Source organism: Anabrus simplex, chromosome X (genome assembly GCF_040414725.1).
Source record: "Anabrus simplex isolate iqAnaSimp1 chromosome X, ASM4041472v1, whole genome shotgun sequence".
NCBI classification, from domain to species: Eukaryota; Metazoa; Arthropoda; class Insecta; order Orthoptera; family Tettigoniidae; genus Anabrus; species Anabrus simplex.
Genome location: NC_090279.1, coordinates 108,618,820 through 108,636,774, shown reverse-complemented (window position 1 = coordinate 108,636,774; position 17,955 = coordinate 108,618,820). Strand labels below are relative to the sequence as shown.

The following is a 17,955-nucleotide window of genomic DNA, read 5'->3' as shown; positions in this document are numbered from 1 at the left end:
TTCACACCTTTGGCTTGGTTCCCTATGTCTTTGGGATGCACACATCTGTGCACCACAGTTCATGAAGGTGGTTTTCCCTGATATACCATATTTGGGAATTCAATTAGGAGTTTTGGTATTTACAGTATCATTCTGAATAATTATACATTTGGAGACACAACCATAGTCGAATGTTCACTATGGCATCTTTGTAACAAATAATTTTTTTTCTCCCTCTGGTATTCTTTGTCTTGTGGCGATCTGCAATGGCAGAAAGAAGACATGAGGAAAATATAAACTAATTATTTTTGTGGTCCTCAGTGAGGAAATAACAGTTGCTTCCAGTTTACCAAACAGAGCCTGGCTTTGATTTTATCAAGGCAAGTTTTCAGCTTGCTTTCATCACTATACATAGTATGAGTATGGCTGTTAACAAACAGTGTAGGGGTAGCGTGCCTGTCCTTCACCTGGAGGCCCCTGGTTTCATTCCCTGCCAGATCAGGGATTTTTACCTGGATCTGAGGGCTGGTTCGAGGTCCACTCAGCCTACATCATACAATTGAGGAGTTATCTGACGGTAAGATGGCAGCCCCAGTATAGAAACCCAAGAAGAGTGGCTGAGAGGATTCGTTGTGCTGACCACACAACACTTCATAAACTGCAGGCCTTCGAGCTGAGCAGCAGTTGCTTGGTAGGCCATGGCCCTTTGGGGCTGTAGCACTATGGAGTTTTGGTTTTTTTGTTAACCCATTGAGCCCTGCATATTTGTTGGATTGAAACTGCATTGGCGCTGGGATTATTTTGAGGAAATATAGTATAGCTTCATATCATGAGAAATTTCTTACTTACAAGACCATTAAAGATTTAAATATACATGAAAACAAAAGGCTTTCATACCACAAACTGCGGAACAAGGAATACTGTAGAACATTTTATTTTATTAGCATCACGGGACCGTAGTCGGTCCGCCTACTGAGCTGTAACACAATCTTATCTTTGCACTTCCTCTTCGATTTCCACATCTATTTGTTCACCAGGAGTGTTGTTCACAGTACTACTAATATTACTACTAATTACTACTAAACTTCTAGTAATCATAATTACTTGCTAAAAGGGGTTATATATCGGTAAATATCAGTTCTATACTGGCAGCCATCTTGTTTACAAGCGAATCTCAAAGTCGAGAGATAACCCACTTCAAACTAATATTACCAAGCACACTATCGATATATATTAGCAAAGAAAGAGTCCCTACACAAATCACAAATGCAACTCACTCTGCCATCTCTTGAGGAAAAGTTGAATTACATAGTAAAATGAGACCATGGAACAGTTCTGTGATCCGGCGTTTGGTCCACCGAGACGAAGCACGGAACGGTTCCGTGGCTCAGGCCCAATGAGTTAATAAACATGACTGATATCATAAATATAATTTATTCAAAGAATCTTAAACTTCACTTAATAATCTTTAAAGTACTTCCTGTCTCTGTCTATACACAGCTTCATACAGATGACGTTACAAGAAGTCAGTTCACCTGGTTCATATGGATGTGGGTGTTTGAGGCTAGACGTGTGGGAAATTGAAGAAGGGAACATCCACGTATGAATTGTGATCAGACGATCAGTGAAATTGCAAAATACCAAGGAAAAGATCGAAATGAAGGAAGGGAATGGGCATCAGACAGAGTAGAATACTGAAGATGGTTGTATGGCGCGATGCTCGTAGGCAAGAAGAAGAAGAAGAAGAAGAATCATGTCAGACTGACTTCATGTAAAATGTTACTCTCAGTCTGTTGAACACCCAATTTCAATATAGGTATTACACTATAACATACCTGTAAAAAAACACATTATAAAATACACGCTATTAAACTCTGGGCGAGGTGGCCGTGCAGTTACGGGTGTGCAGCTGTGAGCTTGCATCTGGGAGATAGTGGGTTCAGGAACCCTCAAGATGTTTTATTGTGGTTACCTTAATTAGAGCCACAGCTACTCCCTTCCCACTCTTAGGCCTTTCCTATCCCGTCGTCACCATCGACCCGTCTGTGTCCGTGCAGCGTAACAAAAGAACGACGTGTTTTGTTCTTGTAAGAAGTCACTTAGGAACTTGGAATCTCGAACTCATCATAATGATAAGTGTTTACTCCAGCATTTATTGCAACGTTTTTGGAAACCGTTGCTCTGGCAATGCCATGGCTCGAAATGGCTTACTTTCGCTACATCGTTTTTCCCCTCCTTGGCTGCGTCAATGACGTACTGTGTTTTACTCTTAGGGCTTTCTTCGGTATTACCGTTGCCGGAGATACTGCACGGAGCCCAAATTGCATTTTGGTAAGAGCCCTTTAAGATGGTGACGTACAGGCTATTATCATAAAATTAGCAACCAGAATGCTACAAACTGATAAATCTCGTGAATATCTATGGAATGCACATACAGTTTTGTTATATAAGAAAAGTGATCCTATGGTTGTGTCAAACTGGTGACCTACCACTATCTGTTCCGTCATTATGAGAGTAATAGAAAGACTATTCGACAGTCACCTACTTGAGTACATCCTGAATTCTTCAATCTGTCCCACCCTAATATGTACTTTCCTGACATGCAGTTCAAGAAAATCACACACATTTGTATCCCACAGTGATAAAATGATTAGTAGTGCAACAAAGAAGATATTGCAGTTGCCGCCAGATACTCCAGATGACATGCTGCACATAAAAAAAATACAAACAACTCGCTCTTCTTAAAACCTCATGGGAAGTCTACCTACAATGCATTAATGCTTGCAGCATCATGCCTAGGGTTACCAACCGTCTGACTTATGCCGGACATGTCCTGCTTTTCAGATAAACTAAAACATAAGTATCCTTGCTTCACCCACGGACGCAGTGAAAGTGAAGCGAAATGTACAGTGTGTGATAGTTGTGTTAATGTCGGGTACAAAGGTGTTGGTGACTTGGAAAGACACGTTAACAGCGAAAAACACAAAAAGGCGGTGAGAACTAGGTCAGTGTCATGTTCAATGTTATCATTTGTCACTCCCAAATATTCACCAGATGATAAAAAAGTTCAAGCCGCAGAAGCAACAATGTAATTTCATACAGTTTTCCATCACCAGTCGTACAAATCAATGGACTGCACAGCTAAATTGAATAAGATTATGTTCTTAGTTTCTGAAGTAGCACAGAAACTGACCTGTGCAAGAACTAAAACACCGGGCGAGTTGGCCGTGCGCGTAGAGGCGCGCGGCTGTGAGCTTGCATCCGGGAGATAGTAGGTTCGAATCCCACTATCGGCAGCCCTGAGGATGGTTTTCCGTGGTTTCCCATTTTCACACCAGGCAAATGCTGGGGCTGTACCTTAATTAAGGCCACGGCCGCTTCCTTCCAACTCCTAGGCCTTTCCTATCCCATCATCGCCTTAAGACCTATCTGTGTCGGTGCGACGTAAAGCCCCTAGCAAAAAAAAAAAGAACTAAAACAGAAGCCATAATAAATAATGTTATTGCTCCTCACTCGACAGATTATTATTGAAACTCTTAACAATAAAGTTCCATTTTTTAGCCTAGGAACAGATGCAAGCAATCATGGTGCACTAACGTTGTTTCCAATTGTCATCCAATTCTTTGGTTAAAAAAATAATGGCATTCAGATAAAAGTTCTTGATTTACAAGCACGTCCAAATGAAAGTTCTGAATGTATTTCCTTCTATATTTCAGATACTGTCAGAAAGCATAAAATTACTTCTAGATGCATTGCATTTTCTGGAGACAATGCCAATATTAATTTTGGAGGCCTTGCAGGCAGGGAAGGGAAGAATGTATTCTCTGCTCTCAAAAAAGACTTGAATGAAAACAGAGTAGGTGTGGGATGTCCTGCTTACATTCTACAAACTGTTTGCAACATGGAGATGATGCTCTTCCTGTTGATATTGAGTCTGTGGTTTCATATATATGCAGTGCGCACTCAGGAACTGAAAGAATTTTGTGAATTTGTTGATGTAAATTATCTGCAGCTTTTAAATCATTCTAAGACTAGGTGGTTAACATTGTATCCAGCAGTTGAAAGAATCGTGCAATTGTTCCCAGCTCTGAAATCCTACTTTCCTTCTCAGGGTAGGAAGTCAGTGCCTTCATCAGTTACAAACTTCCTTGAAAACGACTTTTCAGAGCTCTACCTTTTGCTTCTTTCCTCAACCATGCACATTTTTCACTGTAAAATTTTGTCGCTTGAGAGAGAACATAATTCAGTTGTAGAAGTGCTTGAACTATTGGAATCTGTCCAATCTTCATTGAAAGGCAGACTTGAAGGTCAATTCATTCCCCTTAAAGTCAGACAGATGTTAAATACATTTTCAGAAGATGGTTTGGATAAAGAATGCAAAGTGTTTATGGAGAATGTATCTTGTTTTTATGAAACCTGCACTGAGTACTTGGATAAATGGATGCATCCTATAGAGGAATTCAAGTGTTTCAAATGGTTGAAACTTCAAAACATTAAAGCCCTCAGCTTTGATGATATTGTACCATGTATTCACTACTTACAGTCAAAAGGTGTAGAAATAGATGATTCAAAATTATTTGACCAGTTCTGCAACATAAGGGCTTATTCTAAAACTTCAACTTTGGATAAAGATACAACACTAGACCAACAATGGTTTGTTTTTATTTAAATAAGTGCCAGAACATTGAGGTATTTTCTGAACTTTTGAACATTTGCCAGTTTTTCTTTGCCATACCAGACAGCGATGCCTCCACTGAACGTGTGTTTTCGTTCATAAATGCTCAATGGACAAAGGAAAGGAACCGTTTGTTGGTAGAATCAGTGAAAGGAATGTTACTTTAAAGTTCAATTTCAAAGATGTGTTGTGTGAAGAATTTTATAAATATGTACTTCAAGAAAATAAATTGCATCTTCTTTCAAAAGTAGGTTCTGTTGAAAAATACAGCTTCAAGGAAATGAACTGCAGCAAGGACTGATCATTAAGAAAGGTATTTCCTTTTGTAAAAAGTTGTGTGTAATATATGTATAATTTTGTTATCGATTGAAATTGTGAGGCATTTTTCTTAAATGTCCTGCTTTTTGCTAAGCAGTGTCCTGCATTTGGAAATTTTCAGTTGGTAACCCTAATCATGCCTAAGCCTGAACATCCACTCACTGCTGTTTTGAAGGATTCTGACCCGGGGAGCTGGGAATATATAGAACGTCTCAAATTATCAAACGCAAATACACTGAAAATAACCACCAAGAATGGCTTGTATGATATTAAGGAGATCCATCAAGAGCTACGAGAATTCTTCACCAGCTACGAGAACATGAATTCACCTCCTAGTGTTCACCACTGTATAAAGAACTCAGAGTACAACTTTGCAAACAGTACATGCCAGCAAATTCTTTGGTGTAAGATCATACTGGACTGTCTTGTAACGAGTGGAGAGAGGATATCAAGATGACTGCTAGTGTTTCTGTGGTGAGCTCAGTGCTAGGCAGATCCCTGGACCACAAACTCTGTCAGCAAAGCCAAGGAAAGAAAAGAACTCTTGGTCATGTCCTGTGATTCTGCAGACATGGGAAGCTCCTAAGAGACTTGCGGCACCTGCAGGTCAGATCCTGCATTGCCAAAGAACTGAGAAAGAAGGAATTTGATGTATTTGAGGAGGTACATGGACTGGCCATAACTGGCAGTTCACACAGAGTATAGACATGATAGCCTTTAAAGACAGAATTTCTCAGGGATTCATCTTAGATCGGACTGTTAGGTTCGAGCACCATAGTGCTCAGCCAGAGGAGGTTAATATAGAAAAGATTAAAATATACAAATCCACTATCCCTTACTACAAATCATCCAATGAAGCTCATCCCAGAAATTGTGACTCGTCTCCATCAAGATCCTGAGACACACTTCTACAGCTCTGAAATGCCACACTAATTGTACTGTTTCTTTATAATTTAGAGTTTCCTTCAATTAATCGAACTGTACAGAAAAATTGATATGTTTTACCTTGTTCTTAGTGGTAGCCTGTAAATACAGGAGGTTGTTCCAAAACAAATGGGAATGTATATAATCTTTCACACCAGCTGGTTCTTTGTGACTGTGACTGGCACAGACAGGATTATCTTTTCAAAAACAAATCTTTGCCCTGCTCTGATGGGATTGCATAACTACTGTATATGTGTATTTCACGTTGTTTAACAGCAGCAAATGTTTCTTATAGCAGTGATTAGATCTTATTTCTATTGCTTTATGAACAAGCAGAAAGTAATTGGTTTGCTCACATGAAGAAAGGAATCAAATCTGCTTTTGATCAGGAAATGACTGTGGTCACTTCTGAAATGTGTTCTCAATATAAGGTGGTCTTTTCCAGAAATATTTTCTTGTGCCTATAGCAGACAGTTAAACAGAATACCTTTTAGTTCTTTTAGATAAAACCATAGAAGTATGGCCTGACTGGAAGCTGATGGTAGGTTCTTCACTCCCAGGTATATGCTGGGTGAGGTATGATGAGGAGGGGGAAGTAAAATGTACCATAAGTACACCTCATGCAGGACTCTTTAGAACATGACAATTTGTTCTAAAAAGTGCACATAATACATTTGTATTGAAAAGGTGGATCAAAATAACCAACAAATTGTTAGTATATCATAGCATAGTTCAATACGGGTCTAATAATGAGATTGGTTACATGTAATGATCCTTTGCACCTACATTTCTTAAAGCACATGTTGATCATTGCAAATTTTGCAAATAAGCTTGCAGTTTGCTTGTGGAATGGAAGATAATGTAAAACAGACATTTTGGTTTGTTGAGATTTTATGGGGAATGAAATTTTAATAAAACCGTGAACGCACTCATACATCTTGACACATTTTCGAGTTGTATTTTGATTCCTATGCCATAAATGCTTTGAATTTTGGACATTATCAATCAAATTCACCATAATATTTTTTCCATAATATTTTCTCATCCCTGTGACAATCGTGATCATTTTCTTGTAACAGTCTACAGATTGCAACACTACCCATGGTACAGAATATGTGGTGATATTAAATATGAATTTGGTAAGTATTTATCCTAACAAATGCATTTTTAAATATTTTTGAACTCAAAGAAGCATTGAACGAGGATGTATTCGGGAGGTTCGGTATTGTCTTGAAATTGTAAAATTTCTTTTGCCCTTCATAGGTTGGGTTTGTAAAATAGGAGGTACCCAGCCTTAGCTTTTCTTATGTTTCATTGAGCAATTGTACAAGTACATAGGAGCATTTACCTCACCTGAGTTCATCGTGTAGGATCACCAGTATGCCACTCATTTGGCTGTAGTCGAGACCGTCTGCTTGCCATGGCCACAGTGGTGTGCTATTGAATTAGCTAGTGTGTCAGTTTTGCAGTTCATAATCATCATCATATGCAGTTTCCAGCTGTTGGCCGGGTCTGCTTGGACCGTAAGCATCGCCATCTCCTCTTCTCTATACACACTCTTCCACTCCTTTTATCCACCTGTCTCTTAGTCTTCCTCTCGGTCATTTTTCTGTTCTCCATTTCATGCATCCTCCTTGGTATCCTTTCCTCTGTCATTCTCTTCATGTGTTCATACCATCTAAGTCTAGATGCCTCTATCGTGTTCTGTATTGACTCTTCTTTTACTATATCTCTAATCTTTCCATTTCTCATCTTACCCATTCTTGTCAGTCCTCTCCTAATCATTGTTCTCGGCCTCATTACCCACACTTCTGCTGCATATGTCAGAATAGGTACTGAGTTCGTCCTGTATATCACTCTTTAGGTTGTCTGAGGGACATCCTTGCTCCAAACCAGGCTTCTGACACTTTTCAGGAATGCTCCTGCTTGTCTTCCATGCTCAATTATTTTCTTATCATTTGTTCCACTGTCCTTGATTATACTTCACAGGTACTCGAGACTCTCTACCTTTCTAAGCTGTTCCCCTCCAAGCAATATCCCTTTCATCGGTCTCTCCTTCTTTCTAGTTCTGATCACTATCTTGCTCTCTTTGGCATTAAATTTCATTCCATGTTTCACCTCCTCTTCCCATGCATCTAACTGTTCCTGGATATCCTCCTCCTTTTCTCCCCAGACTAACAAGTCATTTTTCCTTGCTGTTACCAAAATTAAAACTTGCCTCTCCCACCTGATGATCATGATTGGTGGAGTGTTAACCACTAGTTCTTCACACTTTTTTTAAATTGAAATATTGAGTCAGTGCCTATAAGATTTCAGGAATCCTTTTCATATCTCTTTCCAAATTAAGCTTTAGGTTTCACATACAAAACTCTAGAAGCACAAGCAAAATGAAGGTTGTATCAGTGCCGACACAGGTTGTGCTCATCATGTATGACTGCCAAGTTGTTCTTTGAGTGTGATATTGTTCATCATGCCCCAGTACCAGTGAACATTTCTACAGGGTCATATGTGTCATTGAGCAGTGAAAATGTCTGACACTGCAGGACAAGACCATACTCCTCCATAATAATGCTACAGCTAACTCTGATGTTTGCAACGGGAAGATGTATAGCAGAGGGGGTTCAGTGTATGAGTTACCAGATCGTGTTCCAATACTGAAGAAGCCATCCCTTGGCATATGCCTTGGAGACAGGGAGCGAGGCCATCATATTCGTAATAGGTTGTACTCATTGCCCCAATCAACACTGCTAGTTATAATCAAAGATGTATTGACCTCTGGGACACTATTTGGAAGGAAATTAGCTATGAGTGATTCAGGTTCGTTTCAATTTGTCCATAACAAAACAGTACAAATGTCCACCCTGCCATTAGCTCCTTTGCCTTAGCTTTCCCACTTGACAGCTATGTAAAACAGTTGCCATGACTTAAGAAATAACCTCCATATAATTTGTTCTTAAAAATCATGGTATCAAGTCCAAAAAAAGAAAACTGAAAAATTTCTGTTCAGTGTAGCATTTAGGATTTAACATTAGTACTTGGAAAAATCAAAGCTTCCTTATGGACAAAGAATACTTTTCTGCATGATTTAATGGTTTTTTCCTTTTCAGAATGCAGTCTTTGTTAAATCCAGAATGTTATGAGCCAAACTCCTGCAAGTCAACAAGGCAATGCAGTAAAGTTTCTAAAGAACATGACGATTCATTACAGGCGACACATTCAAATGAAAATGTCAGTTTTGATCTTAAGAAGTCTTTCACTTGCAAGGAATGCAAAAGAATATTTCGGAAGCGGTCTGACTTAGCAAAGCATGTCCTGATCCACACAGGTGAAAAGCCATTTGTATGTAACATCTGTTCTAAAGAATTTAGGCAAAAAGGAGACATGAGAACTCATATTAAACGGCACACAGGGGAGAAACGGCATCTTTGTCCCATGTGTGGTAAGGTGTTTGTGGATGGTTTAGGTTTGAAAAGTCATGATAACTCATACTGGTGAGAGAAAATTTATCTGCAACGTATCAACATGCAATAAATCTTATGCTCATGCGATTGGCCTACACGAGCACATGCTTAAGCATGCAGGGGGAAGATACTTTAACTGTGATTATTGCCACAAGACCTTAACGTCACGAACTGGCTTGAAATGGCATCTAAATAGACACGCCGGCATAATGCCTCACAACTGTACATTCTGCAGCAAAACTTACAACACTCGTACTTTACTCGAAAGACATATCTTGTCTCACACAGGCGACAAACCTTTTGTATGTCTCTCTTGTGGTAAAGCGTACTCCCTTAATTCCAGCCTGAAGAGGCATTTGTTGACTCATGGTCAGTAGGACGTCTTCTGGATTTCATGTGACAGAGACTTCAATTATATGATACATCTATTCAACATATAAAGGAAATAGCACAGCTGAAGTAAATTTCAAGACCAAAATCTCTGAAATTATTACTCAAAAGTGTAATACTCAGGCCCGGTTTCATCAACACATGTTAGTACTTAACAAGGTGTTAAATCATTTTAACATACCATTTAAGAAAATTTGCGTTTCATCAACAAATGTTAACATTAACAAATGTTAAACAGCGTATTAAAGTTAACATCAGCCATTTCCAATGTTAAATGGCTAACATTAGCATTTAGCAACCTGTTCCAAAATGGCTGCTGTGAATCGCGCTTTCGAGGCGGAATTGCTCTATTTAGATCTTTTACAAAACAATCCTGATCGAAGAAGAGTTCAGCGACGCAATGACTTTGAAAATTTGACGGATCCGAAATTTCTTCATAGATACAGGTTATCGAAAGCAGTCGTTGCTAAGGTTGTTGACGAAATTCAAGTGAGGTTAGAATATCCTACGAAGAGAAACATACCTCTTTCTCCAATGTCGCAGGTACTGATAATATTACAAGTTTTTGCTACTGGTTATTTTCACATAATGTTTGGAGACTATGCTGGAATTTCTAAAGCCACTGCTAGTAGAGTTGTTTGTCGAGTGTCTGCAGCAATAGCAACCATGAGAAGGAGGTATGTAACATTCCCTTCAGTAGAAGAGCGTCAGCAAATTATCCGCGACTTCTATGAAATAAGCCGTTTTCCTGGTGTTTGTTCTACGTGCAATAGATTGCACACATGTAAGAATCCAATCACCTGGAGGCAATTGGGCCGAAATATATCGTAATCAAAAAGGATATTTCTATGTTAATGTTCAGGTGATTCGTGAGCCTAACCTCCAAATCAGGGATATACTTGCTAGGTGGTCTGGTTCTGCACACGACAATATAAATAAACTCCCATATCGGAGCACAGTTTGAAGTGGGACAATTAACGAAGTGATTTTGTTAGGTGACAGCGGATACCCGCTAAAAAAAGTATCTGTTAACCCCATTGAAACCCTCGCGGACTTTACACGCGCCTCGTCCTTTTCTTTTATCGTCAAGCCATCTGTGCGCTTGCACTCAATAACTTATATATATTTAATAACTAATTCAATTAACAACTCTTTTTCGAAGGAGGAAAAATTAGAACTACGATTCCGTTTCACTTCACACGCCATATTTTACAGCTGTGCTCAAACAAAAGCGCATCGGAGCGCGCTGTAAAACAGCATGTACGTACCACTGCCTCCTTGATTCGCACCAGTTCGCAATATTGGGAGAGTTAACAGTCGATAAGTTAACATTTCACAAGAAAAGTTTGATGAAACGCAAGAAACCTAACAAGATGTTAAATTTCTAACTCCGTATTAACTAACTACTTGTTAGTATATATTTAACATGTGTTGATGAAACCGGGCCTTAATGTACTAAATCAACATTATCCTCAGGTCTATTTCCTGGTTCCTACAAATTTTAAGTTGCAGTGAAAACTCCTGTATTGGTAATACATTTCCCTCTCTACTTCACCTAGAGAGGGGAGAAAGCACATGGAATTTATGTGAGCCCAACATGAGGCAATATCTGTTTTTATGTATGTAATTTCTTATCTCAGTAATGAGATTTCTTTCTATTTATGTATTTATTGTATGATCAAGGACAGCACCTGACTCGTGATTTCAATTTCAGGTGTTAGGTAATAGTGGCATATGCTGTAATCCTACAGACAGCCTTTCTGAGGAGTGTCTGTGTTAAGATTTGCTTCTTGTGGGCTTAATTGTGATCGTGCATAATATGTTCTCTAGGTCTTTTGCTGTTGATATTACCCTCTGGAATGAATGTCTCCACTGCTTCTGGTCACTTGGCAGTGTCAACTATTTTCCCCAATTTATTTTGTCTGGTAATGGTCTATAGTCCTATTTTGATGCCCAGCTCTTGCCTGGTACAGTATGTTTATTAGTTTTGTGTGCCATGTGAGAATTTCCGAGAATTTTGCTGTTACACTACATTTCTGAAGCATTAATTCTCTGATGATGAGTCATCTTCAGCCTACAAATTTATGCTGCATAGGTCACAATAATGCAGACTAGAGTTCACAAGAAGATGGGCTTTTTGTTGGTAGTGAAAGAATTATGCTTCCAAAGTACCATTGACAACAGAACGCAGGCCCTACAAGTGACTGATGACCTTGTAATTGGCAATACTTATGTATGCTTTAATATGGCTGATGATGACCCCTAGGCGGGTCGAAACTAGTTCCATGTAATTTATAACATTGTAAATACATATTAGTACTGAATAGGTGGAAACCTTACTGTGTTACTATTCATATGTTATTCTCAATTCAGTATGGACCAACAACATGAAATTCATAACCCTTGATATTTGTATGATACCAAGAATCTTCTCTCACCATGCCATTGTCACTCAACATTACACATGATCTCATTCACTAATCACTTTTGGACACCATCCAAGGCAGTTGTCCTTATACTTTCTAATCACATGCCTGTAATTTCCAATTCTTCTAGAGTTCTGTAACCTAGAAACTCACATCAGGTGACTATATTATTATTATTATTATTATTATTATTATTATTATTATTATTATTATTAGAATCATCTTCATTGCCTTCATGCAAAGTATGTACCTTTAGGCAATGTAAAGGCTGATTTTTGATTGGTCAGCTCATCTTTTCCTTTCAATTTCTAATTTTTTCATGGAACTCATCTACTTTGAAGTGTTTTTACAACTTTTCTGTACTTTTGAACACATTTGGACTGAAGCGGTTGCTCCTAAACACACTTCAAGACAAAATGTACCGTAACCCAAAGTGAATGCTTGGGTCTGGTTGAAATTGATCATGTTTGTTCTGCATCATTGAGCATGCTAATGATTCATATTTCATGCCCAGCCTTGCATAATTGGCCACAGAGTCAACCATTATCTTGGCAGTTTCCAGACTGCATATGGGTGCTTTTAGTGCACACTTGATACAATTCTTCATGAAGAGCAATAACTGCATACTTGAAATTTGACGAGAATTTTTGCGGGTGGACGAGTTTGAAAGGTGCAGCATCTTTTTGACCACCATAAAGCTGCCTGGTTATTGTGATGCACTACTCAACATATCAGTTGTGCTGCTGTTGCATGATGTTGGAACCAGTGGGGAGGGGTTCTGAAAGGGATCCTGCATGATTAATCCTGAGTTTTCTTCCACTGTTAAGAGATGTCTGCATGAATCAGGATCACATTCATGCCTAATGTAACGATTATCATCAGCAAAACCTGGAATGGTGATGCAGTGAGGAGACACTCCTAGGAGAGACCATACCAAGGTGACTATTGTGATTAATTTTATAATAGGAGCACTTTTCCTTGTGTGTGTGTGTTAGTAGGGCATTATATATTTATACCATTCCTTACTTTATGTTCACACTATTTTGTTCTGTGTACTACAGAATTATCTCGTGGTAGAAAATTATTACTTGTGGGTGAAATTCTGTGGAGGAAAGCATGACAGTCCTTCAGTATGTCTGGCATTTTTTGTGTATACCTTGATGGTGAGGGAAGTTGCAATAGTTATCCAGTGTCTCACTGGGCTGCAGTCATCTTGGCAGGGCTAGGACCGAATTCAAGCTTGGCTGTAAATAAGGATGTAGTTACAATTTAGAGGCTAGAATATACTGGAAGATTCTGCTAAAACGTTCATCTAAAGTAACTCGTAACCATTAAAGATGTCAAAGATCTCTTTCCATATGCAATAACAAGTTTCATGATCAAATTTGGGAGTACTTTGTCCTTTGAATGGAGCTCCACTGCCTTCCCACCCCACCCTAGCATTGTATGTTTATGTAGACCTTCAAAATATGACAAGTACTCTTCAAAAAGCATTTCATGCAACATGTTTAACCTAGCGGTGACCTATTCATTTATTCATTTGAATGTTTTCCCTTGAAGTGTGTAAGAATCCATTTTCCCTTTTACATGTTATGCGTGGTGATAAAATGTAAAGCTGTTGCAAAGAGTTTAAGGGGCCTAGTATGTGGCCAATTGTTAAGTCATTTATTAGAATAGTATTCAGTTTCTTGTCCACAGGCTTTCTTGGCTGAACAACACCTGACTGACTCCAAATTTCTGACAAGACCCATGTGATCAGGGGAAAAGTAATGTGGTTTCTGGCAAGTATTTTCAATAAAGGAATGAGATCAAGCAGTTGGTGAACATGTTGACAGTGCATCTGAGGAGTGGAAGTGCATTATTGTCGGTTGAAGCCGGTATTCTGCGTAACCAGTAAACCATTGAGGTCCTTGATTGGAAGCGGGTGGTCTTCACCAGTGCAGTGTCATCGCGCTAACAGAGTAGTGTGACCTTATTGCACTTAAGTGTTTTCCTATATGTTCGTGTATGAGGCATTAGAGTTAGTTCAGAAAGTTGACGTCTCTTAATAACAACATAATTGTGTGAGGATTTCCAGTCATCCTATGTTCACCATCTTAACTCGAGCAAGTCTCTTCTTGCTGCAATTGAATCAAACTCTGGCACACTATTTCGGTTCCTCTGTATCTTGTAGGTGTTTAAGTTCTTGCCTGTGGGATAGTAATTTCATTGTTGCACCAAATACTGAATGTATTGAAGACATGGAGGAAGCACTGCAGGAACTACTACCCAGGTGTGAGCAGTTAATCTTAATGAGTATATGGCTGCTGGAGAGTTGAATACTTTGACATCAAGGGCTACAAATAGGACTTGCAGATATATGAAGGTTGATCAAGTTTAACCCGCGGTTACTCGCATAGTGAGCACGGCGCTCACCTCCATAGTATATTGCCTTTTGTTGGAGTTTTACAAAACCTCTGTTTCTGAAATTCCCTATACCTTTCAAACACATTGTTAGGAAGAAGATGTGTCAGTCATTTCCATTACCTTTGGAAACAAAGACCCTCAATCCATTATTAGATGTGACAGTGCCTGTTTGGTGAGTGGTGTATTAAGTCCAAGTTTGTCTTATGACTGTGTTAAATTTGAAATGTTTATGCTGTGACGGCTGTTAGTGAATTTACACAAATTATTCTGACATCCACTAATCAGATAATTTTGTGTTTGGGTGAAACGGTGGAGGAAGTGGACTTGAACAACAAAAGTGATAATAATGAAACAAATGAGGTTTACGAAAGTGATCATAAATCTGAAACAGTGTTTACAAGTTCTGAAGAAGAGGCACTTTCATTGATTGAAAGTGTATTCCATTCATTTTAGGAAAGGATGGAATTACCAACTGGGGCCTTCATGGTCCCGCTACAAATGTTCCAACATGGAAACAAAATTTGTAAAGTTCTCCAGGAAGAATGCTCAAAGCAACAGAAGTTATGACTGTGTACATTTTTTTCCTATTGTGGAGGATTATGTGTTTGCATTATTCAGTTCGTACTAAGCATACTCCTCTTACTTCAAATTTGTTTAAATTTAAGTATTTGTGTTCCTAAATAAATTGTTTGTCTACCCTTTAGAACCGCTTCTTGACACGGGGTCAGGAATGAGGCTAGTTTTACGGCTGGATGCCCTTCCTGATGCCGACCTCTGTGGAGGAGCTAATAAAGATGGTGAATGAAAAGGAGTGAGTACGTGGAAGGTACAGGCTGTCCCTGCATTCGTCTGGAGGCATAAACAGGAAACCATAGAAATCCATTCTCAGGACAGCCAACGGTGGGGTTCAAACTCACGCAGCTTCCGAATGCAGAGGTTGGCTCCAGAGCACTCTGCTCGGCCGTGTTGCTAACTGAATAAATATCTTAAATTGGCATATTAAAAGTACCTCCATCTTCATATGTGCATATTACGGCCTTTAAACATAAAGGTGAGCACTGTGCTCACTAGCGAGTAATGGCGCACGTAAAGATATAGCGATTAATACCAGGTTATTCTACCTTATCTCTTGATTTAGAAATGCACTTAGCACAGCTCCTTAATGCCCTCATCTTTAAAAGAACAGAAGTCATAACACCCTCCAATTGCATGTAATCCATATTGATGTAAATACTCAAGTCAATAATTGAGGAAAGTCTGCCCTTTTCAATTATTGTTATTGTTAAAAGAAATGCAATTTTCAACAAATTTGTATTAAAAGTAGTTGTTTCATCCCTCATTGGAGACATCTTCAGCTTGTAGAAGATACATAGCAAATATATAACAAATACACACACAAAAATAATTTACAAAGTTTGGAAAGCTGCACATATAGAAACGTGCCTTCCTTGTTCTGCTTTTTAATGCACAGTTCTTGCGTAGTACATCTTATACTAATGCTTTTTCAGTTTATGACATTTTAAATTTTCATCAAATAAAAATTTCTTCTTGGAAGCTGTTTATACTTAATACTAGTGTCTTGTAGAATTTTTGATGGGTGTGTTATTATACTAGCAAGCGAAATATCGTCTTGACTCCTGTAGAGGTGTACATTTCACCAGTTGAGCTTAAAGAATTCTCGTCAGCTTATGTATTGAGGAGTTTCTATACTGGTCCATTTGGAACGGGGAGCACGTAGCGGTGATAAACTATGAGAATATGGCCACACGGACAGTTGAATATATTCATTCATCAAGAAGTGCAGAGAGCAGTTACAGATATGTGAAAGTGGATCAAATTTGAATGACTCATTTCTTAAAGTTTATTATTTGCTGTTACAACATAAACACCTATACATCTCTTTACTAGAAAATGTCTTGCTTTAGAAAAACATTCAGTTGTGCACAAAGTATTTCACGGCTGCTTCATCTTCAAATTGCTTGCCTCCTTTTGTGGTTCATCTAATTTCTTTCAGGTTTGGCAAGTGAGAGCTGTAGTATGGGACGGGCATTGTCGTGAAACAGAATAATTTCTACAGTGATAAATTTAAACTCACTCCACAGGTCATATTAATACGCTGCATTGATGGTGGGATACAGAGAAAGAATGTGCAAAAGACCACAAGCAGTCAAAAAACACACTCACAAGCACCTTGCCAGCTGACAGACGAGTGTTGGCTTCCACTGGAGTTGCCTTGCTTTTCCGTCACCTAAGCTGCCTCTGCGGATCAGTGATAGAGTGTCGGCCTGCGGATCCCAAGATAGCGGGTTCAAAACCGGCAGAGGTAGTTGGATTTTTGAAGGGCAGAAAAAAGTCCATTCGACACTCCATGTCGTATGATGTTGGCATGTAAAAGATCTCTGGTGACACATTTGGTGTTTACCCGACACAGTTCATTAAATCTCAGCCATAGATACCCAAGAGATTTTTGGTTTACTCGGTCTGCTATCTAGTAGGCCTAGAGTAAAACACAACATTGAAATTGAGAAAGAGACAGCCAGATGGCGTTAAATTGAAATGTCTGCACACTGTAGCTGAGGCCATAAGATTATTATTATTATTATTATTATTATTATTATTATTATTATTATTATTATTATTATCATCCTTCACCTTTCCTTACTGGCTTGTTTTGAAACGGGCATGTAGTGGTGTACTCAAGTTTCCAGACCGGTGACAGTGCGATTAAAAGTGAATCCCCTTCATCTGTAAACCTGGCTACTCTACTACAGCCGTTTCAACTTCAATCAAAAGTCGAGGGACCAGCGGGAGCATAATTTACGGTAGGCTAGTTCCTTTACGATGATGGCTTGAGAGTTCCCATAACTTTATCTGATATGAGAAGCATTTCCGACACCGTGAATTGCCGGCTGCCTTCAATGAGTTCATGAATGACATTAATATTCTCTGTAATGCTTGTCTATGGATGTTCATGGCTGATATGTTCACAACCCATTCACAGCTTTCTTTGAACTCCTTATGCCAATGAAACTGATGAGGCTTTGAATATGTTTGATCACTGAACTTTGCTTTCAATCTCTGCAAAATTGCTGCCTGGTTCATACTTTTATTGGTAAGAAATGTGATGATGATGATGATGTATTGTGCAGTCCTACAATGCTCATACATTGTGGCAGTACTAATATACGGGCCTGCATAGGCCAACCACACAACACCACCCATACCTGCCCACTATCTTCAGTATTACGTGCTCAGAACACAAAATCTAGTTTACATTTGATCTACCCTCGTACATTAAGTAAGAAATACTCGAAGTATCATCCTCCATTAAAAGAAAGGAGCATTGAAGGTACAGTCCAGATCTTTGTGTTCAGAT

The 17,955-nt window shown here is 38.9% G+C and overlaps 1 protein-coding gene across 7 annotated transcripts in view; it reads left to right on the top strand.

Moving 5' to 3' along the window:
- LOC137503387 (gastrula zinc finger protein XlCGF7.1-like) overlaps window positions 1–17,955 on the top strand; it is a 56,613-nt gene that overhangs the window by 34,651 nt on the left and 4,007 nt on the right. For 3 of the 7 annotated variants that reach the window (XM_068230994.1, XM_068230989.1, XM_068230990.1), the window contains one exon: window positions 3,696–6,818. The exons of 1 other annotated variant lie outside the window; for it this stretch is intronic. In XM_068230994.1, the coding sequence (XP_068087095.1) occupies window positions 3,696–3,714 (19 nt within the window). In that variant the 3' untranslated portion in view covers window positions 3,715–6,818. Of the gene's footprint in view, window positions 1–3,695; window positions 6,819–9,003; window positions 9,822–13,871; window positions 15,540–17,955 lie in introns of those variants that run through there. 3 more of the 7 variants (XM_068230991.1, XM_068230992.1, XM_068230993.1) reach the window with 2 other exon arrangements.